We start from the raw sequence: 25475 nt of genomic DNA, 5'->3' as shown, positions 1-25475 counted from the left end.
CTATCCTAAGTACTTAACACAGGGTTCACGCATTTAACATTCACACCAACTCTACCGTGCTGGGCACTATCGTTATCTGTAAAACGGAGATTTTACAGATAAGGAAAGAAGGCATGAGAGGCGAGGTGACGTGGCCAAGGTCAGAGGGCTGGTTAAGCGTTGGGCAGGCTCCACGGTCTCTGCTCTTAGCTACTCCACTCATCCTTCCGATTCAGAGTGTTCGTCATATCACATCTGTCTTTTACAGTCTAGGATGCGTTAAGTGCTAAGTTGGGGTATCTGCAAAAACAAGAACGGAGTGCTCACCAAACCACCATTTATTTAGCTTTCCTCCCTTCCATGTAAGACCAAGCTGATCTCTAAACAAGCATCAAAACCCGAAGCTCATTAACATCAGTGTGAGTTTCAATAAGGTGAACACTACAATCATGTACAATTACATTCTAATAATTCAATGCCCAAGAGCCCTGTGAAACAATTGCGAAGGCCCAGGATTATCACAGTATGCAAATGCACTCGGAAAATCATTACCTACTTAGTCCCCTTCATTTTGGTGGGTTTAACATGAGAAGAATAATCCATGTTCCAAGACGAGATTTCATTTTACAGCTGTAGTAACCAAGTACATAAAAGCTTGAATCTGTCCCAATAGCTTCTAAAAGATTTTTCCCAGAGTGTCAGAGGCAAAAATAATGAAATCTTGCAAATGTACAGTTAATAGGACCCTGGTGGACACTAACTTCAAAAATGCATGGTCTATAAGACATTAAAGGCTTGATTTTAGTTTCTGCCCTGTTCCTGTTAATAACAATGTCTAATTAAAACATCTGTAAAATACTGATAGTTTTAATTTTACATAAAATTTCCAAAACAACTGTTACACAGTATAATAGGTATCTGCAATGAATAGGTTATTAATGGAAATATTATCTTAAATTAAAATCCGGTTCTAAATTTAAATTAGTCATCTCTGGCTAATGAAGAGAAAAGAAGTCACCCGTGCTGGGAATACAGCAGAAAATCTAGTTTTCAACATCTGTTAAAGCAAATTCACTGTCTCACTTGGGCGAAAGGACAATTCGCTTTGCTGCTTGTGTCTCACTCTGCTTGGCACTTCTGATGCATTTCACAGTTGAACTTGATATTAAAACTACAGCCTAATGCACCTTTTAATGCATTACTTTATAATTTAGAAACCACCATTCAACTTCATTCACAGTCTGAATTCCCCCCTCCCCGCCTGTTTCCCAGCGAGGAGACAGCAGAGAACACTCACCCCTGCAGTAGCGTCTCCCTCCCAGGCCTGCCTAACCTGATGAATATTTTAAAAGGAACGGCACAAAATCTCAGCTTTCCCTTTCTTTGGGTCTCATCTTCTGTTACGAAATAAAACAAAAGGGATTAGTGAGGCTTAGTTGCTGGCCGCAATTCAATACCTTTCTTTCTAATTAATGCACAATAAAGGAGGATTAAAACGCGATCAGCACCGAGAGGCATGTGTCTATCGATGCTGGTACTGAGTTGGTAAGGGATTCATTCCAGACAATAAAAAGCTGCGTTTCAAGTTGCTTCAGATGCACATAATGGTTCACAGTAGATGCTGCAGAATGTGGTCCACAGCATGAGGAAAGCTCTCACAAGTTAAGTAAGGAGGTGGATTAATTTTTTCTTCGTCCGCGGCTCGATATTTCCCTGAAACGAAAGTAAAGCCAGTGAACAAAGGCTACGGCCAGCATGCCAAGTGAATCCTAGCCCGTGAGCACCTGGGCCGTCACAGAACCACCCTCACGATTACTAGAGACCCAGGGGTTCCGCATCTCCCAAAGCACCTTGTATTGAGGCTTTAGGGTGCGATGAGGCAATTCAAAGAAATGTCACATTCAGCGTTTTCCCAGGCCCTCTGGTCATTCACAGTGGACAGTCACAGGTACTGGGTCACCTGACAGCTAAAGTTCCCTTCAAATCTTCACAGTGGATGAAATCATTTTCCTTCTCCTACCTTCCGCCCTACAGACAGAATGGTGATTAAACCCATGCTTTAAAATGGAAGCCCAGGCCCCAGAGGGCGGAGGCCTCGCCAGCTCCCGGGGGTGACTGGGGACAGCAATGCTGCTGCCAGGCAGAGGCCTGGGGAGGCCGGCAAATGAGCGCCCAGGGCCGGGCAGGGGAGGAGTGATGGATGCTCACAGGCTGGGGCCAGGCAGGACAAGCCGCAAGGCAGGTGCCACGTGACAGGCTCGCTGCCTAACTCTCCCCGACGCTTGAATTCAAGACAGCCTGCTGTTCCTAGCGCCTGGCATGTAATTTAACACCCCAACACCGCAGAGGAATCATTCCACACGGTGGTCACAGAGAGCTTCTGCAAATGTCAACCAGAAGGCACATGGTACCTATTTAAACACCCTTAATGAGTCCCAATACCCTTCAGAAAGAATCCAAAATCTCTGCTGTTGCCTACTGGACCCTTTGTCATCTGGCCCAGCGAGCCTCTAACCTTAGCATGTGCTACTTGCTCACCAAACTGTAGTCCTAGACTGGACCTGGCTCCCTTGAGGGTGTTCACACCTGCCATTCCCTGGGCCTGGAACATTCTCCTCACCCGACTACCTCCTTCATGCTCCGGGTCAGACCCCACCTTCCATCCAAATTAGATCCCCTGCTTGTGATTCACTCTCCTAGCACACTGTTCTTTGCCTCCACAACATTTACAACAATTTGAAATTATGCATTTCTTTAACGTCTGTCTCGCATCCAAGACTGGAGGTTCTCTGAGAGCAGGAACTATGTGTGTTATACACCCCAGTGTGCTCCCAGCACCTAACATGGTGACTAGCACACAGTAAGCATTCCATAAATTTTTTTTTAAAGATTGGATGAAGGAATGGAGGGGGGGGGGAGGGACGGAGAACATGCAGAAGGCGGGTCCCACCCTGAGCCACCAGGGCTGCCTCTGCACTTTGCCTCTCTGCTTGCTCTCTCGTCCCCTTTTCTGTCATCTCTGTTATTTATTCTTCTGCTTTTTCCAGTTTTTTCTGCCTAAACCCAGCTCCCTCAACAGCAGACCCAGCATTTGCTACAACTACCACTTTAAGAGGCTTTGCCTAGCAAACACAAAGCCTGACAACCCCCGTTTTCCACGCTTTTGCATGGCGAAGATGCTTCCTCTCTTATCTTGCTGACCATAAATTCTTACCAGCAAGGAGCCCGCATCAAATGGACAGGTGATTAATGCACACCTCACACCTCACTCACATTAGCACCCTCAAGGTACGTGTCCACAGTATGGTCCACACAGCAAATTCTACTGGCAGTTTTTTTCCTCCAGCTGAAATCCCATCAAGTATACGCTCCTTTGCAAGGTTTCTACTGGCCTTATAGGTAAATTAGTGACCAGCCACTGCTATACCACCTGCATCCCGGATCCAGTGGCCCAAGGGGGAAATACGTAAGTCTTTTGTCCATGGAGTTAAGGGTTTCTAGGATGCTTTTCCTTAGTCTGGCTCTGCAAGTGGGGTTCCTAAAAGAACAAATGGACACAACTGGCTTAGGCATATGTTCTAGTTCTAGCACCTAGCACTGTGCCCGGTACACAGCAGGTGGTCAATAATGTCCGCTGAGTGGATGAAGCAGCCGGCATCACTCAAGCCTGACTCACTCGCTGTGGCAGCCTGTGCTCTCCTGGCTGGGTAAACGATGGATGGAGGGAGAACACGGGAAGCTATGTTGATGACATGGGACAAAGAGAGATCCCACTTTTTTCTGAATGATTGTTTCACATGGTAAACAGAAATAAATTTTGGTTAGGATTAGTCAAAAATCTTTAACAAATAATTCAGCAAATGTCTACTGAGCATCTACCTTGTGCTGCCCATTGAGAAACAAAATTGCTCAAGGCTTTCCACAAAAAGCAGTTATTACTGAATATGCATTAAAATATTTAATGTTTAGACACTGGGAAGCCTAGCACAAGTCCGCTGCACTGAGCTGCAATCTGTCAATGGAGCTGGCTGTTCTGCGCGCTTTTAGAACAGTGGGCTTATTCATGCTTTTTCTGACTGAAGAACAACTGTATAACTGTGCCTGTTTTCATGAGCTGGACTTAGATGCTTTACTAATTACACATTTTGGATCTGATTGTGTTATCTCGTTGGCTTCTCTAAGACTAAACTGATGCCTCTGTGACAGGCCGGTCACAACCAAATGCCAGTCAGCAGAGAAGGCAGCGGCGGTGGAGCCCGGCCAGGGCCAGCTGGGCCTACCAGGACAAAGGCACAGGTCCTGTTGTGCTGCTTAGTAAATCCTTACTTACGTGAACTAAAGAAAGAAAACGTTCAGAAGAATAATACACAAGGGCAAAAATAGTTACCTGAGGATTTCTTCAATGACCAGAAAATAAAACTGCAAAAGGCAGAAATTTGAAAATGAAGATACAAGGGAGTGTGGCTATTTTTCTTGACTATTTCATGCTTCTATCACAAGGCTGTAATGTTCCTAGGAAGGGGATGATCATTGCAACTGGGAAATTAGGAAAAACCCACTGTGTTGGTTCTGGAGCGATGGGGTCACTGTCTGCAAGGATCCAGGGGTTCACTCCAGGCCCCAGGACCCAGCAGACGGTGTTTTCAGTCTTTGTTCATGGGGAGCTTTGCCATATACTTCTTACCCAAATGTAGCTCCAACTACATATTCTCATTTCTGTTTTTAAAGTCAAAATAGCTTTTATGCAACCACACTTTCTTAAACAAACATCACAGTCACTTTTTCTAAAAAATTTCCCAGCAGTAACTCTTCTGTGACTTTTATACTTAAATCTTCCCTTTTGTGAACAGCCTGTTAAATAGTTTTACTACCATTATATGAAACCAGGCAAATGAGCTCACAGAGACATCTATGGAACCAATTATAAGGGACCACACAAAGTAGCCCTAATTTTGGTGCAGGAAATAACTTCCTAAACTTTTAATTACTAAAAACAATAAATGAAAAGACAAGAAAAAAAGTTTTTTCTATTTTTTTTTTTTTTTAAAAGTGCAAAACATTAACACAAAGAATCAGATCACTTAGCCGGTCAGTTCCTAAAGAGATCAACCTTCATCATCTTACAGCCGGCACAAAAATAAAAGGTACTTTTACATGGTCCTTTGCTCCATTCTGATGTGGTGAATTGTATATCCAGGAAATCATATACATGCTAATTGTCAACTGTGAATGGTTATCTCTGGGTAAGTGTTACAACACCTCTGAGCCCTGATCTCCCTACCTTTGTATAGCACGGGCCTCTCCCAGTGTTGTTTTCCCTGTAATCCCAAGCCCATTTTATTTCTGCTTGTGGCAGAAAAAGAATAACAGTACCCAGGGCTCTGCCAGTTCTGAAAAGACTGTTCTTTAAGCAATTATGTATTCAACCATCCTGTTTTAGAAAAGGCTTACCCAGAAGATACGTACCGGTTTTCACTAAGATGCCCAGCATGCCGGCATTCTGAGCCCCACCAACATCGTCCCTGCAATCCTAGAGAAGCACCAAGAGAGCATTCAGTCGGTGTCTGCAGTTACCTAGCCAGCACATCTTACCAACTGACTGAACCGAATGGGCTAGGACGGCCAACTTTCATCCCATGGTTTTTCTTAAAATAAAAAAGAGAGGAAGATGTAAAAAAGGGTGAATCTACATGTAATACTCTGAGGAAGCATACCACATTTGGAAGGGAAGAGTAACATGCGGAAGGTGTACAATAGAGTTGTAATCCTAGTAACCACAGAGAGAGCAGAGTTACAATTCTTCATGCTTTGCCACACATTTATCTATCTCCTCTTTAAACAGATCATGGAAAAAAGCATTCTATCCATTTGGCAGCTTTTAAAGTAAATAATCCAACTGCAGACAACGAATGAACTAGATTCAGAAGACAGCTTTTCTGCAGCCCACGTAATATATTATCCTTACTTTCCATCCAATTGTCCATAGCAGGTAGAATCATGTCAAATCAGTACACTTTGTGACTGTCTGATGTTCCCTTCATACTTGGGGACAACAGATCCGTCTGAAAAGGGCTCCTCTATCCAATTCTTATCCAAGACAGGGATAAATATGTTTGGTTGATTGTGATGATGAATTCAAGGTCATTAAAAATCCAAGGACTGGAAGAATCATCAAGAAAATCAACTCTGCCACCTCATGCCTATAAGCAGGATTCTTCAGATCATGCCTCAAGAAAGGTTTTTTTCCCTCAAAAATCATTAATATTGTTCAACAGCAGCCCCTGGAAATGAGTTTCAGAATATCAAAATCTTCATTCAAGGTCCAACTTAAAACCTTTTCTGTTACAGCTAAACTTGCCCTGTTAAAGAAGTGGAGACGGGAGAGGGAGAAGAGGAAGGGAGGTGGGGAAAAGTCGGTGAGGAAGAGGAGGGGAAGAGCTGCCACTCTCTTGGATGACAACCCTCCATGCAGCTGAGCACAGCTGTCGCATGCCCTTCCCACCTCCCCTCCTGTCCCAGTACCAGCACCTCCTGGGATAAAGAATTCTGAAGTCTCCAGCTCAGATAACCACTTCTTCAGACACGTTTGTCTAGGAAAGACAGGTAAAGACTTCCAAGAACAGGTGTGAATGAAAAGATGGTTTCTCAAAATACTATTGAGTTCAATGATTATCCTATTTGATTTCAGGTGAATGATTACAGCAACAGAAGATGAAATCAGGAGGACCGGGATACAGTTCCACCATCACAAGTTAAGACAGCTAGGAGGGAGGTCCAGAGGCTACAGTTCTACCTCCAGCTGTGCTACTAATTAGCTGTGGGAATTCAGATGTGGAGATTGACCTCTTTGGGCTTCAGTTTCCCAGTCTATAAAATGAAGAGGTTTAGACTGGACAATCAAGACGGTCCCTCCCAGCTTGACACGTTATTATTTAAAAATTGAATATAATCCTTGCCACCAACTTACCATGTGGCAGTGTGCTTGCCAGCTCCTTTCCCATTGTGACACACCGAAAATGACATTTGCCTAGTACACTGGGGTAAGCTGACAGGGTGCTCATGGCCACAAGTGACCAGCCAGGGCCTCTAATCATCTCAGGCTCAGCCCTGCCACTCAAAAGGCTGAGACAATCAATATCTTTAGCTATTTGTGGCACACTGACTGGGAAGTTCTTCTACAAAGCATATGCTAAGAAAAAAATCAATAATGGTAGAATTTGTTAGGTATAAGGTTGTTCTCTGAATAAGTAGCAGTCAAAAAAATTTACATTTGTGTAGTTTTCTTCCAAAAGATATATGAAGCATTTAATTGCCTTGTAATAGAATGTTTTTTTGAATATATTAGGTTATTAAGTATAAAATGTCCGATTTCCTTAAGTACTACGTTTGACAGTTGATATCTCTGACATTTGACTTTGACATTTCTTGTTTTATTTTTATTGTGAAGGTACATTCTCATTCTTTCAAATGCACGGTTTGGCTTGTGACTATCCTCCAAAGTTTTTTAAAGAGCAATTTTTGTGAAACCATGGATAAGTAAAAAATTTGTGTTATTTTAGAATATAAGTTCCATCCTAGAAACAGTGCTGTGCAGATAGCTTGAAATATCAACGAAATGTTTGGGAAAGATGTGGCTAATCAGCACACAATACAGCGATGGTTTGAGAAGTTCAGTTCTGGTGATTTTAATCTTGAAAAAGAGCCAGCCACATGGGTGACCTGAGACCAAGGTGGATAATCATGAGCTGAAAGCTGTAGTGGAAGCAAATCCATCTCAACCTACGCGTGAATTAGCAGCCAGGTTTGAGGTTACTATTCCAACAATATTGGACCATCTGAAACACATTGGCAAGGTAAAAAAGATGGATAGATGGGTTCTGCATGAATTAACTGAGCATCAGAAGAGAAATCATCTCAAAGCTTGTCTTTCTTTGCTGTCACAACATAAAGGTGAATAATTTCTACACTGTATTGTTATATGTGACAAAAATTGGATTCTTTTTGACAATCACAAGTGTTCGGCACCATAATTGGATAAAGATGAAGTGCCAAAACACAGTCCTAAACCGAATATTCATTAAAAAAAGCTAATGTGTCTGTTTGGTGGTGCAGCGCTAGTATTATCCACTATAGCTTCGTGAAACCTGGTCAATTGATTACAGCAGTGTCTACAGCAACCAATTGGATGAAGTGATGAGGATGCTTGTGAGTAAGCAGCCGAGACTGGTCAACAGAGACTGGCCAATGCTCTTGCAAGACAACGTTCCACCACATGTTGCACAAACAATGCTGCTCAAACTACAGAGGCTGGACTTGGAAACTCTCTGTCATCCACCGTATTCACCAGACCTTGTACCAACAGACTACCACTTCCTCCAGGCTTTGGACCACTTCTTGCAAGGAAAAATATTGAATTCTCAACAAGCTGTGGAAAACGCCTTTCACGATTTCATTGCCACTTGTTCTCTAGGCTTCTTTGCTGCTGGCATAAACAAGCTACTGCAAAACTATGTCGACAGTTTAGGTGCATACTTTGATTAATTGTACTGCCTCTTGTTTAAGATACAATAAACTAAACTTCTGATTCGAAATCGGATATTTCATATTTAATGACTATATATATATATAATGACACTATGGAGAAATGTGAGAAATAATAAAAATGTCAGTTCTTTAGAAAATATCACTAACATCTACAGGAAAGCCCATTCTACAGGCAGCCATTTATACCATCTGTATCATCAGTAACAGGTCTGCCTCCCTAAAGCAGTTCCTAAAAGCTGGTTCTCCCATCATGACAACTGAGCTCAGAGCGCCTCCTGGGCTCTTCTACTTACATCTCCTATCATGACGGCCTCCTCAGGTTCACAGCCAGTTCCCCGCAATGCTTCCAAAAAGAACGTCCTCTCTGGCTTCCCCACCACTGTGGCTTTGGTGTCTGTGGCATACTCTAAAGCAGTCACAAATGGTCCAGGCCCCAGGGCTAAGCCATCTTTCCTCTTGTAATACCTGGCCTTGTGGATTGCTATCAGAGGTGCCCCATCCAGGAGTAACCTAGGGAGACCAAGAAAATGGAAATTGGCTAAAAGCAAGGCTTTTATGACGGGGAAAGAATGTCAAGCTTATGAAGAGGTTTTATTCACACTCACAGAAACAAACAGTTTCTTATTAACTTTTAATGACTTGATGTCTTCTAATGAATTCACAAAGAACTGCTGGGAATTACACTCAGATACACTAAAGAAAGGTGATAGATTATTAAATTTGGGATTGCTTCAACCTTTTACCTTTAGTGGTTTCAGACATTTTACCCAAATCACCAGAGAAAGAGAATTAAGAGAACTAATGCTAAATAAGACACTCAAGGGAAGAAGCTTAACTTAATGAGACAAGTTGTTTCAACCTTCCCTAATGGTAGGCAGGAGGCTCCGGAGCCTTTTACAATACTACACAATTGTTGCTGCAGTGACATATTACGTTAACTCCTAAAATATTTGAATTCATTTCCTCTACTACAAAATGTAAGTTCCTTTTTGTTTCAGAAATTTAATAGAGCGTTTTACAAAGAGTTTCTGCTTATACTTTTACCTCTTTATTTTACCTTTTTGACTGCTTTTGACATTACCTTGCAAATCAGGCCATCTTCCCTGAAGAACACAGTCACCAGGTTTAAGGAGAGCTTTCACTGTGAAGTCCCTTTCCTTTGTCCTGATACAGGACAAACAACACTCTCACACCCAGCAAAAGGGCATAAAGAGTTTTCCCCATTAGTTTGGTGAGCAGACACTACATACAGCTAAGGATCCTCATTAGAGACAGGGAAACAAATAGAAAAATCCCCACAAATTTAATATTCACCTCCCAATATGCATCTCAAAATGTATGTCATCATCCCAATAATGCACCCTTTAGTCACATGGCAGAAGTACTCACACACGTATTATCATCTAATGGCATACAGGACACGATATAGTTCTTAAACTGCTTTTAACCAATGTAATATCTCAGTAGCTTAATTTACTTTAAGTCATCTACTTGGTTAAAATATTTAGTATGTCCATTGAGGAAGAATTCATCACATCTTACCCTTCACAATTATGAGTAATTAAGTGCTCAACCATGAAACGGCTAAATTATTCTTGTCAGTGTACATGGAAATGCCTTCCTATGGGAGATACAGAATTCAGACATTTATGATTAAATATTTTATTAAGAAAAAACCAATACTGGACTATTACAAGGCCTTACTGTTAGTTACGACATATTGCTCACAGCATAGGACAGATCCTTCAAATTTATTTACTAATATTAACACAAATTTATTTCATAAAGCAGATCTTGAAATCCAACTGTTAGGAAACCTGGCAAAGCCACTCTGCTGGCCTTAAAGACCTACAGCTGACAGTAATGTGATAACACAATTTCTCTATCGCCCCTCCTGCCACCCCACCCCCAAGCCCATTTATTTGTTACTCCACCACGGAACTGAAATTCTTTATGCAACAGACCTCAAAATTGCTTTCCACTTACACAGCTAAACTAAAAACTCATTTGATTTAGCTTTGTTAATATTTTATTATATATTAACTGGAGATAAGACTTATCAGCTTGATTGATGTGCGTACTTAATTCCCAGGCAGTACTTTAGTGCCTTCCCTGGAAGAGTTGAGACTGTGGGTTCCTCCACATTTCTCTAAATGGGATCTGGCTCTACACTAGGCTGGAGAAGATACACTTCTCTCAGGGAAATGGTTCCTGCTTCCACTGTTCTTCTCTGCACAGCATAAGCTTTACTGAATCCTTTGACGAGCCACGGCATATTCAGTATGGACTGAGAGGTAAATGTTTTATAGGACACAGAATAAAATATCTTTTATAATCAAACATTTTTTAAATATCAAAAATAGACACCCTGATACTTGGAGTATTTTTATACTTATTAGACAGGTTGGTTGTTACTGTGGTTTGAATGTGTCCCCCAAAATTCATGTGTTGGGAACTTAATCCTCAATGCAACATGATTGAGTGTGGGACATTTAAGAGGTGATTAGGTCATGAGGACTGTGCCCTCAGGAATTGATTAATGCTGTATCGAGGAAGTGGGTTAGTTATTACAGAAGTTGAGTTCCTGATCAAAAGATGAGTCTGAGCCCCTTCCCTCTCTCATCTGTGTGCTCTCTTGCCCTTCCGCCAGGGATGATGCAGCAGGAAAGGCCATCACTAAATGTGGGGCCCGCTGACCTCGGACTTTCTCGTCTCCCGATGCATAAGAACTCAATCTTTGTTCTTTACAAATTACCCAGTCTCAGGTATTCTGTTCTAGCAGCACAAAATGGACTAAAATAGTTGTTTTTGATACCAGAAATAATGCATCAGCAGACAATCTAAAACTTCTCTTACTTATAAGCCCACCGAGGTATAAAAAGTGAGGAAAAAAGGCACAAAGAAGGCCTGATACAAAAACCTCTGGCTATAAGTTCCACACAGGTGAAGGAAAAACTTATAAAACATCCTACCCACGGAGCCATATAAAATCTCAGGCAGAGCAGTAAGAGAAAGCTAACGGGATAATTTAAATTCAGAGCCACAGAGTATTATTGAAAGAGACCTGAAGGAACATCAAGTCCAACATGCTGCATTTTACAGAGGAGGAAATCATCCAGAGATGTTGGCTGAAATCATAGAACTGGTGTCGGAACCTGGAACTTCTGAAAACCAATCTAGCATTCTCTTCTACATACAGGCCCACCTCTGAGATATTGCAGGCTTTGTTCCAGACCACTGCAATAGAGTATCACAACAGAGCAAGTCACACAAATTTTTTAGTTTTCCAATGTATGTATATAAGTTATGTTTACACTATAATCTATTAAGTAATAGTATTATGCCTAAAAAATGTACATACCTTAATTAAAAAATACTTTATTGCTAAAAAATGCTAACGATCATCTGAACCTTCAGCAAGTTGTAATCTTTTCGCTGGTGGAGGGTCTTGCTTTGGTGCTGATGGTTGCTGACTGATCCGGGTGGTGGCTGCCGAAAGTTGGGGTGGCTGGGGCAATTTTTGCAGGTAGGACAATAATGAAGTTTGCTACATCAATTGACTTCTCCTTTCACAAAAGATCTCTCTGTAGCATGTGATGCTACTTGATAGCTATTTATCCACAGCAGAACTTCTTTCATAATTAGAGTAGATCCTCTTAAGCCCAGCTGCTGCTTAATCAACTAAGTTTATGTAATATTCTAAATCTTTTGTTGTCATTTCAACAATGTCCATGGTATCTTCCAGGAGTAGGTTCCATCTCACGAAACGACTTTCTTTGCTCATTCATAAGAAGCAACTCCTCATACATTTAAGTTTTATCATGGACTGCAGCAAACCGGTCACATTTTCAGGCTCCATTTCTAATTCTAGTTCTCTTGCTATTTCCACCATATCTGCAGTTACTTCCTCCACTGAAGTCTTAAGCCCCTCAAGGTCATCCAGGATGGTTGGAATCAATTTCTTCCAAACTCCTGTTAACGCTGATATTTTGATCTTCTCTCATGAATCATGAATGTTCTTAATGGCATCTAGAATGGTGAACCCTTTCCAGAAGGTCTTCAATTTAGTTTTCCCTGATCCATCAAGGAATTACTATCTATGGCAGCTATGGCATTACAAAATATATTTCTTAAATAGTAAGACTTTGAAAGTTGAAATGCCCTTGATCCATGGGCAGCAGAACAGATTTGTGTTAGCAGGCATGAAAACAACATTAATCTCCTTGTACATCTCCATCAGAGCTCGTGGGTAACCAGGTGTACTGTCAATGAACAGTAATACTTTGAAAGGGATCGTTTTTTTGAGCAGCAGGTATTAACATTGGGCTGAGAATATTCAGCAAACCGTGTTTTAAGTAGATGTGCTGTCACCTAAGCTTTGCTGTTCCATTTATACAGCACAGAGTAGATTTAGCCTAATTCTGAAGGGCTCCAGGATTTTTGGAATGGCAAGTGAGCACTGGCTTCACCTTAAAGTTACCAGCTGCATTGGCCACTAATAAGAGACTCAGCCTGCCCTTTGCAGTTTTGAAGCCAGGCACTGACTTCTCTGTAGCTATGAAAGCCCTAGGTGGCACCTTGTTCCAATAGTAGGCTGTTTTGTTTACACTAAATATCTGTTGTTTAGTGTAGGTCTCTTCATTAATTAGCTTAGCTAGATCTTCTGGATAACTTGCTGCAGTTTCTATATCAGCACTTGCTCTTTTACCTTGCACCTTTTTTTTTTTTTTTTTTTTTCTGAGACAGAGTCTTGCTCTGCTGCCCTGGCTAGAGTGCCGTGGTGTCAGTCTAGATCATAGCAACCTCAAACTCCTGGGCTCAGTGATCCTCTTGCCACAGCTTCCTGAGTCGCTGGGATTACAGGCATGTGCCACCATGCCTGTCTAATTTTTTCTATACATTTTTAGTTGTCCGGCTAATTTCTTTCTATTTTTAGTAGAGACAGGGTCTTGCTCTTGCTCAGGATGGTCTCCAACTCCTGAGCTCAATCCTCCCTCCTCGGCCTCCCAGAGTGCTAGGATTATAGGCATGAGCCACTGCGCCTGGCCTTAAATTCTTTTTTAAGCATTTACATTTTCTACAATGAAGAAATTGATTTTGTGATTAGATATTTTTTGGTCTTGTTAATACTAAGTTCAGGTTAGATTGTTAAGTAATCTATTTGCCCAGGTAATTTTCCTCCTAATAGTGATCATCAAATTTCATTATAATTGGTCTATTACTTAAATGTTCAAACTTTGGGTTTCTAACTCAGATATGAAGATGAAAAAAACCTTACTACAAGGTAGTAATACAGCTGTGAAAATCAATGAACTAGAGCTGTGGAAATTCACATTGATGAATCATACAATATTACTAGGAAAGAAAGCAAATTGAATACATACAGTATAAAACATGCAAAAATAACACTATATACCGTTTGGGGATATCTACATATGTGTTAAAATATAGTGAAATACATGAAAATGATAAACACTAAATTCATAATCCTGATTACCTATGGGCCCTGGGTGATAAAATCAGGAGGGATCCATAAGGGATATCAAACACATTGATAATTTCTATTTCTTGAAATGGTTAATAGGCATATGAGGGTTCATTATATTTCTCTTTATAGCTTTTACTATTGGATAAAAGGAAAAAAGCTACCAATGGCTCTCAAGATTTGAATGTTTTATAGGATTCATAACAAAATCATATATTTATTCCCTATAACTGATTCATATCTTTCTCCAAAATTAATTCTTTAAAATCCATTCTCAATTCCATTCAGGCTTTAAAATATGTTTGTAGAAAGACCGTGCTGTGCATTTTTGGGAAACCTACTCATTAAAAATACAGTAAATAAGAGGCAGTGTAATGTGAAGGCTGATGTATCTGCTTTGATGCAACATGCCCCTGAAGCTGGCATTCAAGGCAGCTAGCTATGGAATGGGCTTTAAAATCTGATGTTTATTCTCATTATCAACTAAACAGTAATTTAACTAATTGGTGGTTCATTTGAGATGTCTATATTTGCCACACACAATCCAAACATCTGCAGTCATTGGTTGGAAGGCACGGTCTCTGTGGAAACATCAATATGCAAAGAAGGACAAGACCTAAAATCCTTCTGTTAACTCTCCACCCAGCTGTTAAGTGCATTTGTGAAATTAGAGTTGACCTATAAGTGCACTGTAATGCTGTAAAATGTAGTGTTTAAAAAAATCAATATGGTTAGGAAAGTGTGCTAATTAGACAGCATCCGAGCAATTACAAAGTCAGTGTTATGTCAACATACATTTTTATTACCCTGAGTCTAGTATTCATCTAAGACAGAGACTTCTCAACTTCCTATTAAATATGTCCTTCCCAAATTACCAGCTGAAATCAATCAATACCTTCTCCTCGAATTCAGTGGTTAAAGAAATCAGTAAAAGGTAGTAGGGGTAAATTCGGAAATAAGAAATAACAGCAGATTCTCTTTTTCGAATGAAAACTGATCTTGGTATAGTTGTAGGCCTTACTTAAGGAGCAGGGGGGAAAATCGGACTCCCCCGCCCCCCGCTGGCCAAGAAGCTAAAGTAGGATAATTGAAGGAGGTGAAGCAAAGGAAATTGTGATATCATATACAGTGAAGTACATCTTCGAGCAATCTGGCATAGCAGTGGATGTCCTGGAAATAACTACAGTAAACAGATACTGAGCAACTATAAAAAGTGAGTTTGCTCTTTTTAAACAAAGGCTTGACTATCGCAGTGACTAAGTGAGTCCCAAATAAAAGCGCATTAAGTTGCTGTGGTTTCCATTAACCAAGGAGCTAAAATTAACGTGCTCATAGGGTAAAAGGTGGCTGTCCTCAAAGTGCTATTTCTGGGCCAGATAGATTTTACACGAGGACAGCCATTTTCAAGATCAACAGCAAATAATTGTGCTCATGCCTGAAAATGGCAGTGAGTTTTAAGGTTTCCTACAAACATTTGGATTTTGGAATATATATCTCAAGAAATGAACTCTACGTAAAGAATAAGAGAATGGTCCTTACAGATCCTTGCACTGGTAAGAAAATTATTTTTTTTAATAGCCTTCTAGTTAAATGCAAAAAATTTACCAGGACATTAAAAACAATCATTGTTTTTTAAAAAAGCCAGTTCAATATATCTCCATGCAACATTCTGAACTATTTACTTGTCATAATTCAAAGGTAAATTATACTATTTTGTAGTTTGACAATAAATAAAAAACAAGACATAAAAATTAAATATCCAAAAGAAAAAGCAACAATCTTACTCTAGAGCAGATCTGCAGGTACATTCTGATCCAATTTATCTTGGGAAGTATGAGAACAAGTATGCAGTCTTCCTTTTAGAAGCAGCAGCAAAACATTCATGTAAGGGAAATGCACACACAAACTGAAGATTTATAACATCTTATGCGTTAGCTGTACTTCTATCAACAGCCATTGGTACGTCTCCACTTGGATACCCCACAGGCCAAACAGCCCTAACCTAAACCCATCACCTCTTAAACCCCAAAAGGAGTGTTCTCTGTCTCACTTGCTCAGGTTAGAAATCTGGATGTTCTCTTGACTCACTTTACCTCTTCACCCCCTAAACCTAATCATCTAGCAAGTCATGTTGATGCTACCTAAATCTATTTTTCTTCATCCCTGCTGCCACTATTCCAGTACCATTATTAGCACTCATCCAATAATTTCTGTGAAAGCATGATCAAATGTGCCAACTTTTTCCCATAGCCTAGATTTTCCCTGGAGGGAGAATCACATTTATTGTTTTTGGTGGATTAGCCTGGATGCTATTTTAATTCAGAAATTAGCACAGTCAGTGGAGAATCACAGGAGTAATAACAAAAGATAAAACTACTAGCTTTAAGTGGTGCTATTTTATTATGGAGTGCTGCTCCAGAATATTGGTCCTATAAACCAGAAAATCCCCAGTGATCATCACATTTAATATATTGATCATTACCAAAAAAAGTCAAAATAGTAATAAATATTATTTCATGTTGATCTTGAAGTGATCTTGAAGATGTCTATCCCCAGGTACAATATGGGTAGCCAGAAAGTAAAACACACAAAACCTGACATGACAAAGACCAAGGACGGGAAGAAGGAGAGTATATGATCAGATGAAAAATAAATAGCTAGATTTACCGGAATGCTTGATTCAGAATTTGATAATGAAAATGTTCTGGAGCCAGTCCTACGACCACAGCATTAGGATCACTTGTTTGTATTCCTGAGAATAGAAAAAAATATATAATTGTTGAAAAATGCAATTAAAAGCAATATTACATTTTATAACAAAGTAGTTTTAGTCAATCAAGTGCAAATATTTGCTATAGCTGTAATCTAAAATTTAAGAGATTATCCTGCCCAGTGTACTCTGGAAGTACAAGAGAAAGAGAGATACAGGGGTTGGTGGGGGAGAGAGAAAGGGAAAAAGAGAATCTAATATTTTTCCATATTCCTTGTGCATGTTCTTACAGCTACTCAGTAACTAGAAGATCTGACTCGAAAATTGTAACTTGTTCTCAAAAGAAGTACCAATTTCTGACTTCAAAATGCTTTACTGATTACAATCAACAAGAACAGATCGATAGCAACTGATGAGAGACAGAGAATCTAAGAGGCAAGGGAAATTAGACTTTCTAATTGACACAGTTGAAGTTGACACACTCATGATAAGTATGAAACGAACTGCAGATTCTACAGTTTTCTACATCATGCCTGATCTACTTTTAGTTTCACAAATATTATTTTATAACTAAAGCATGTTTTAAGGCCTTGACATCTTATAAGTGGACTTCAGATATGATAAGCAAATAAGTAGATTCACCATTATAGTTATTAAAAGTCTGATTAAAAGTTCCATGGATTGTCTACATGCCAATTCCTGTTTGCCTCTCTTATTGCAGATGTCCAGACTTTCCAATTGCCTCCTTACCAGTAGCCACAGTATTGACTAATTGGTTAATGTTTGTTCAAAGAAGAAAATAAAATTGTTGGTTACAGTGAGAGCTGAAGCTATTTTGTGTTAATTCTTTATATCATCTCCAGCTACTGCTAGCAAAGATATTAAATATTAGCAAAGATATTTCCATTTCCTTCAAAAACACCAATCTACCTTGGGTATTTTCTTATATACAAAGATGTTGCAAATATAGTCCTAGACTGAATGACAAAGATTTCTTCCAGACCAGGGTCTCTACTTATATATTCCAACTCCAGCTCACTGCAGAAACAGCTAGAATCCCAACATTCCTCAAAATTGTTTCCAGTCTTTTATTATTACAAATAAGTTCGTAATGAATAACCTTGTTCATGTGTCATTGTGTATTTTTGTAACTATATTTTAGAGATAGATTCTTACAAGTGCTGCTTCATATAATTTTGTTAGCTACTCCCAAATTCCTCTGCATAGGTATTGTGTCATTTATATCCTTGTCAGCACTCAGATCCTTTTAATAAATTTATTTTCTGTTTAATTCATCCTAAGTTTCTGTTTTTTATAAATAATAATTCTGATTGATATACTGGTATATTTCCTATTAGTACAAGTTTTGAGGTCTTGCCCTGTTTACCCATGGTGAACTTCTCTAATTATTTCTAAAGCTGTCACATGGTTTTATAATGAACATACTTATATTCATTTTTCTATATTGTGTCATTTCACTGAGTATCATCTATTAAAAAAAGCAATGTGGCACAGCTTCATAAAACTATATTTTTCCAGAATCTGTTAATTTTTCCAAAGAGAAAACAATTTTACTTTCTCTTGATTGAAGAATATTTCATGTTCAGTGTAAAAACTTCACACTATCTGGAATGACATCTATTTTTAAATAAGGAGATCTTGGTTTATCTCATTTAATTAACTTAATACAGTGGCTCCTAGATTGAAGATTATAGTACTCAAAGTAATTTTGATCTATTTTTTCAAACCATAGGTCAAGATCCATTAGTAGGTTGTAAACTAATTTGGGGACTCTACGCAACATCAAAATCAATCAATCAAATAAAAAACAGTATACATCTTATACAGTACTGTTTAACATGTATAAACTCACATATATGTGTACTGTTTCACTTATTGTGGACTACAGTCAAAAAAGATTTGAGAAACACCAATTTAGATTGAAATTCTATCAGTATTGTCAACCATTTCAATAATAACAGGGAGAAATCAAAATAAACACCCCTAAACATCCAGTTTTAAGAATGATTTATAAGCAGATATGAAGATACAACTATTAAATCTTTCCAAATGTCCCCCACCTTTGAAATCAGGTAGTGCGCGATCATCAACTAGCAGCATGGGTCTGACTTGTTTCTGTTCTACTAAACTTCTGGCTGCAGTCAGAGATGTGAATATTTCATCTTCAGAGATATCAAACTCCAATTTTCTCAACCTTTCCAACAGGTCTTGCTTGCTCTCTTTAGTTGTATTGGTCACAAACCTAACTATTACAGAAGTACCACGCAACCTGGAAATGTAAAATTCAGAAGTCAACAGGTAGCTTTTATATTCTAGCCCCGTAACACCTCCTAATTTGGTAGAAATGAAGGATAAGTCACCAAGTAAGTGTTTCTATGGCCAAAAGGCTTTATAAAAAACTATCCAGAATTGCTTAAAAATCTTCTACACACTATGGGAAGCTTCACTTCCAAAGGCTGCAAAGTCAAACTATAAAAGCTATGTTTACCTTTTTTAGGGCCTTCTATGCTTCCATTGCATTTTCTGCAGAGTTTAGTAAAGAAGTAAAAAACAAAGACTCCTACCCACTGTGCTCACAGAGTATGAGAGGTGAACATTAATTAGACATTATATATTGGTGCAATCCTCTTTTCTTAAAGATGAGAAAATTGAAGTTAAGTGACTTGCTCAGCCTTATACAGCTGGGCAGCAGTAGCGCTGAGGCAGGAACTCCGTTTTTCTGTGTCCTGGTAGTGTTTCATCTCCTTTACTAAGAAAACAGAAGACACCTCAGGATGTTCTTAGAGACTGGCTGAGCCCTAATGTGTTACTAAATGTATAAATAGAAACTACCTGGACAGCCCAAAGAAACATTACATTTTGATAGTCAAAATGTGTTTTTCCCTGGGACTACTTACATACATGATTGATTTGATTCTATGATCTGCTTTTGAAACATAAACTGGCAATCAGGCATGAGAAAGAGAATTCATGATAGTCTAGCCGCCTTCTTTAAAAATGAAAATTAGTTTCTTTGTCCTAGTGTTTTAATCCGAAATTTAAAAATAATTTAAATTTAGCTAAATTTAGAATTTTATATTAGTATCCTGGTGCTTTTATTTTATGCTTGCCCCTAAAGGCCACAAGGCACAAAAGCACAAACCACAATTTAAAACAAGCAAGCAAATAAAACAGAAAAGAGATTTGTTAAGTATTCACCCAAAGAACATTAAGTAAATTTATATGATTAATTCACTGTAATGATTACCTCTATAATATGTGTGGGTGCTTTTCTACAAAACATTAAATTTGGTGGTTTATCTCTCAAAAGAAATTGATTACTTCAACATAACTATTACCCTAAAAATGAACAAGTAGTGAAATAATCACATAATTTTTAATGAGGTTTTTTTTTTTAAAAAAACTTTCCATTTTACTAGTCTCTCAACTTCCCTTAGTCTATTTGTTTCTATAGAAACCAAAGCAGGCAGTTCGAGGACAGCGATTTCTCTGGGATGAGAACCTGCCAGTGCAAGTAACAGAACAATCTGTAGGCTCCCGCCCTTCCACAAGAGCAGGCTCACAGTTCACAAAGCTACTTACAGATGTCATTGTTCCCAGAAATAAAAAGATTTTTCTTTCAATCCAGAATAGAAAGCTCATCTTTAAAGTAGTACAAGCTCTGTCTAACAGGAACACACTGATCAACAGACATCCGATCCCCCAGAAAGCCTAACTCAGAGAGAGATCAGGCTATGTTAAGGAGTCAAGAGAAAGTCCAACTGTGCAACAGATTTTCTTTTGGTTTTAAACATGTTGTCCACCATTTCTTCACCTACAAAATAAACACGACGACTCCTGACTAAATGGATAGCTTCCAACTGATGTCTACCAGACATACCAGTCTGTATGTCTTGATGTCCCAGATAAAGATAAGCTCCTTGAGAGAGTGGAAGGTCCGTGTCAATCTTCTGCCCTAACACCTGGCACTATGATGCTAGTCACTAGATTTTCTGATTAACAGTATACTATGAACATTTTAAGGCTGGAAAATGATAAGCACCACATGCTAAGTACTGCTGACTTTGAAAAGTCTCTAAATTATTTTAGGATAAAGAAGCTTAATATCAGATATTAGTTCTGTTGTGTTGATGAGTAATTTTTTTCAGGACCAGAAACAAGTATTCATTCAGTTCACTTTAATAGGCTTTTAGTGTGTAGCCCCAGTTTGTAACTAGACTTGTGTTTAGTACTGTGGTTAGTGGATCAGAAATATAAGCCAGTCCCTAATCTTTGAAAGTATTGAATTTGCTGTTGGAAATAATTCTAAAATTTCAAGTCCTTTAATTAAACTTTATCTGAGCAGTTGCACATTCAATGCTAGATCTTAGGTGAAGCAGGAGACGGCAGAACTGTGTGTGAGTGTCTTTCATTTTGTAATTCCAGGATTCACTTGTGATTTTTCCAATGCCATTTATTCCACATTTTAGAATCTGGAGTTTTCATTCTCAAATTTACATTACTGATTTGAAATTAAGACACACATACACAAAGAACAAAAACACTAGATCAAAAGGCCAAACCCAGTAATGGCCTAGAGAACAATGTTTGCAGGATATTACTATGCATACATTTTCTAGCTAAACCCAAGGCAGTTCCTGTATATATGGCAAACTGGTGAAATGCCATCGTAAGGCCATCTATTCAGCTAATGATCTGCCTTGGTACAATGGCACTTACAAACATTTGTCAGCTGAACCTGGAGGATAGCTTGCCTTTTAAGAGCTTCCTGTGAGCCTGGCACAGCTGCATCTTCAATGTGAAGTGTGCCACTGAGATCTACCAAAACAGCTTTTAATGCACGGCGCGTTGCCATCTTTCATTCCCTAGGAGAGAGCAAATGAAATTAAAAATACAGTTTAGGAAACAATGGACAATTAAAAACTGGTAAGTCTTCAAAAATATTGTTCATATCCAGAAAGATACTGCTTAGCGTTAAGCTGTTTCCCTTTTGGTAAAAAAACGTTTTTAAAAATCACAAATTTAAAATTTGATCCTTAAAACTTTCATAATGCTTAGTTTTTTTAAAAAATATTGAATTAAAACTATAAGAAGGAAAATGCTAAAAGAGATGTTACTATTTACTTTCAGGTTTCTTAAAATAACTTTGGACAATTCATTTATTTATTTTATTTTTAAATATGCAAATAATGTACTCTGAAGAATGGGTGGATCGAAGCACTTCATCATTAGCAAAGTCTTCATCATCTTTGGTTATAAATAATGAATAGATCCTAATCATCCATCTCCGCTGCTGTCTCCTGAAACGGTATACATGGCCAAGGAGCCACCAGTATTTGCAGGTCACTGAGGAGCAAATTTCAAGTTACACAGTAATTCTGTAATAAGGAGACAGTTTCCTTACCTTGCAATGTGCGACTTTCTTTTTGCATATTCTCCCCTTAAAAACTTCCTATTATGAGCTATAACATATACAGAGCATAGAATATATATGGTTTAAAGATAATCAATAAAGAGGTGGGTAAGAACAATATGGAAGCTAAAAAGGAGATGGGACTTCATTTCTAATTTTTTTGTAAATTAATCCATTTATCGAGTCATTTATTCTATTTGTTTTTATAATGAAATATGTCAGACATACACAAAAGTAGCAAGTACGATACCATACAAGAACCCCCTTCACCCATCACTCAGCTTCAGAAATGAAACATATCAGTTGGGGCCATCTGTATACCCTCTCCCATCTGATTCCCCTCCTACCCCTGCCCAAGGCAGCCACCCTCCTGTGATATGTTCAAAGCTTTGTATTAACGGTACTCTGCATACACTTAGCAGCTTGCTTTATCACTCCACATCACACTTGTGCGATGTATCCATGTTAACACGTGGAGCCACAATCCATTTATTTTCACTCCTGTATAGTAACTCATTGTATAAATGTATAATTTATCTGTCCCCCTAATCACGAACAGTTCTGCACATTTTATTATAACAAAGAGTGCTTCTATGAACATCCTTGTACATGTCTCCCAGCGGACCTGTAAGCATCTCTGAGGTCTTGCCAGGTCTGAGGGTGTGTGCTCATCTTCACCCTCACAGGATATTGCTATGTTGTCCTATTCATTCATATCTTCATAGGGCAAATGTTTACTGAGCACTTACTATATATCAAGCCCTGGTGTAACAACAGAGCTGGAGGAGCCATCTCCTTTAAAGTGAGAAGCAGAGGGAAGGGGTTAAAGCTCACCTAGAAAGAATCTAGGTAGATCTAAGTAGGCAGTTACCAAGAATTTGTGGGGAATGTTACAGGAAGAGCCTTCAGGTGGTTTATGGCATCTTACCTCGGGACAGATGGCAGGTGGGAAGACAACCTCTCCCTCTTAGCTAGCTCCCTGTGAGATGCAATTGAGACCTCAGGACTCGTGGTCAGCAGGCCCAGATGCTGGTCCTGGTTCTACCTCAAATTCACTGTGTGACCTTGGCCAAGTTTAACCCTCTCTGGGCCTAAGTTTTCCTCAATACATGGAGCAGGGAGACAAGATGAAGCCTCAATCTTTATCTACTCCTTACAGTCAGGAGATCTGGGCTGAAGAAATCAATGTGTTACATCACTACCCAAAGACTGGATTTTCTCCTCTTCGACATGGGCTTGCTAGTCCCCACTGGGCCCACCTCCCAAGGCTGCCAGGAATACTCTGGATTGTCCAGTGTTATCCTTTGAAATGTTGTTCTCCCTTAGGTGCAGTCCTGTCAGGAGTAGGGGGATGGCAAAGACGACCCCCGAATTCCCTTGCAGTGTCTGGCTTTTAGCTCCTTTGCTCTTCCCATTTCTGCTGAGCATCTTCCCCACACGCTGCTCCCATTCTAAGCCAGCCATTTCCACACATGAGGTACACATATAAAATATAAATAAAACCCAAGTGAGCCCCAAAACTGAAGCAAACTGCTGGCAAGCACTAGCTGCTGACCAGCATGCAGAGCGGACATGCAGAGGCATACAGGAAAGAAATGCATTTTTCTACAGATAGCGCTATCAGCATGGTCTGGGCTAGCAAGGGAAGCAGAGGGAGAGAGGCGCAGAGACGGTGCTCCAGCTGGAACCAGGATTCCATCAGCCAGAGGGCCCCATGCCTGCTCACTCAGGCTGCTCTGTTCCCTATACATGCTCCCCAGACCTAAGCAGGTGTTTCCCTTCAGCTAGCTAGAAACTGCACCAAGGAGATGCAGATGGTAGGGGAAGTGGAGCCAGGTGGTAGGGGTCAAATAGGTCCAGGGTTAGCTGAGTGACCTTGGGCACTTGTATTCATTATCCTAAGCCTCCATTTTCTCATCTGCAAAAGGGGAAGAGTAAGAGTAAATACCTTGCAGGGTTGTGAGCATTCAGTGATTTAGAAGAATGTCTAGCAGTGATAAGCACATAGTAGGAAGTTCATAAGTTTTGAGACCTCTTCCTCCCCACACATCACTACGTAACAGGTAGCCCCAGCCTCCCATGTGTGGGGCCACAAACCAGGAAAAGTAAGGAGCAAAAAAGGCAATCTAGGAGGAATCTATAAAGAAAGAAAAAGAAAAGTAAAAACAGCTCACATTTTTGGATTCTGTTATGTGTTCTACACCTGTGGTCCCCAACCCCCAGGCCACGAACCGTTATAGGCCCATGGCCTGTTAGGAACCAGGCTGCACAGCAGGAGGTGAGTATTGGGCAAGCTAGGGTAGCTTCATCAGTATTTACAGCTGGTCCCCATCACTCACATCATCGCATAAATTCCACCTCCTGTCAGATTAGCAGCGGCATTAGATTCTCATAGGAGCACAAACCCTACTGTAAACTGTGTGTGTATGCTGCAGAGAAAGATGAAGCTTTTCCTGCCTCCTTTGATGCTTAAAAAAAACAATCTTGAAATCAGAAAACCGCAGGCCTACATTCTACCACTCCCACCCCCCTACACCCTCCTGTCCCCTGGCAAACTCCTTCAGTCCTCAGTCTCAGATAAGCATCCTCGCCCCAGGTGTGCCTTCCCTGAGTCCAACTCCTTTGCTCTGGGAGCCTCCAGTGTGCTTCCCTTACACTTATCGCTCTCCTGGTGACCTGGTCGATCTCTCCTCCCAAACTCTCGCGCTCAGTGCGTGGAAACGCTGTGTTGCCTTTTCCACTGTGTTGTTGAGGCGTTCAATAACAGCTCTGAATTAACTAAACTCATGAATCCCGGTCTCTGGAGCAGAAAGGACTCAAGAACAAAATCTGCACCAACTCAACTTCGACCCCTCCACCTCTTGGGAAAGAGCCTCAGGACTGGTCCCTGCACTCTGTCCAAGCCCAAGTTCCACGGCCTGGCAAACACCAGACTGACCAGCAGAGATGCTGGCTTCGAAATACAGTCCAGGGGCTCGCTTCCAGCAGTGACTAACGCGCCGGAGTCACGAAGCGCCCCGGGGAAAACCACAGCACCCCCCAACGCCGCTACCCGGCGGAAGCGCCCAGCGCCCGGCTCTGCGCAGCCGCGGCCTAGGGGCGGGCAGTCCTCACGGAGCAAGCGCGTGGGAAGGGTGGCCTAGGGACACCGCCCGCATCTGTCACGAAAGATGCAGCCTCCACACAGGCGTGCGGCCACCCGTCCCCAATTCCGCTTCTTTCTCTTCCGTCCTAGAGCTGCTCCTCACCCCAACTCCGCACGCCGTCCTCAGGAAAGCCAGGAACCCGCACCGCCCGCAGTCTCCTCGCAGCCGGCCTAGAGC

At 40.2% G+C, this 25475-nt stretch overlaps 1 protein-coding gene across 3 annotated transcripts; it reads right to left on the bottom strand.

The window, feature by feature from the left end:
* Positions 1-302: 302 nt before the first annotated feature.
* On the bottom strand, positions 303-25475 carry HDHD2 (haloacid dehalogenase like hydrolase domain containing 2). Of its 3 annotated transcripts, XR_011233593.1 has the most exons (8): positions 25401-25475; positions 21494-21604; positions 18800-19008; positions 16676-16760; positions 8817-9033; positions 5446-5509; positions 1277-1692; positions 593-609 (listed from the first exon to the last, which is right to left on the bottom strand). XR_011233593.1 is itself a non-coding variant. In XM_069468433.1 (7 exons), exons 2-7 carry the CDS (start codon positions 21592-21594, stop codon positions 1589-1591), a joined length of 780 nt encoding a protein of 259 aa, XP_069324534.1. In that variant the 5' UTR covers positions 21595-21604; positions 25401-25475; the 3' UTR covers positions 303-1588. The 3 variants fall into 3 exon arrangements, 2 of the variants coding, with proteins under 2 accessions (XP_069324534.1, XP_069324535.1); XM_069468433.1 differs by having other exon boundaries at positions 303-1692; XM_069468434.1 differs by lacking the exon at positions 25401-25475 and having other exon boundaries at positions 303-1692; positions 21459-21604.

This window comes from Eulemur rufifrons, chromosome 5 (assembly GCF_041146395.1).
Source record: "Eulemur rufifrons isolate Redbay chromosome 5, OSU_ERuf_1, whole genome shotgun sequence".
Taxonomy (NCBI): domain Eukaryota; kingdom Metazoa; phylum Chordata; class Mammalia; order Primates; family Lemuridae; genus Eulemur; species Eulemur rufifrons.
This window is presented reverse-complemented; position numbering and strand designations above follow the sequence as displayed.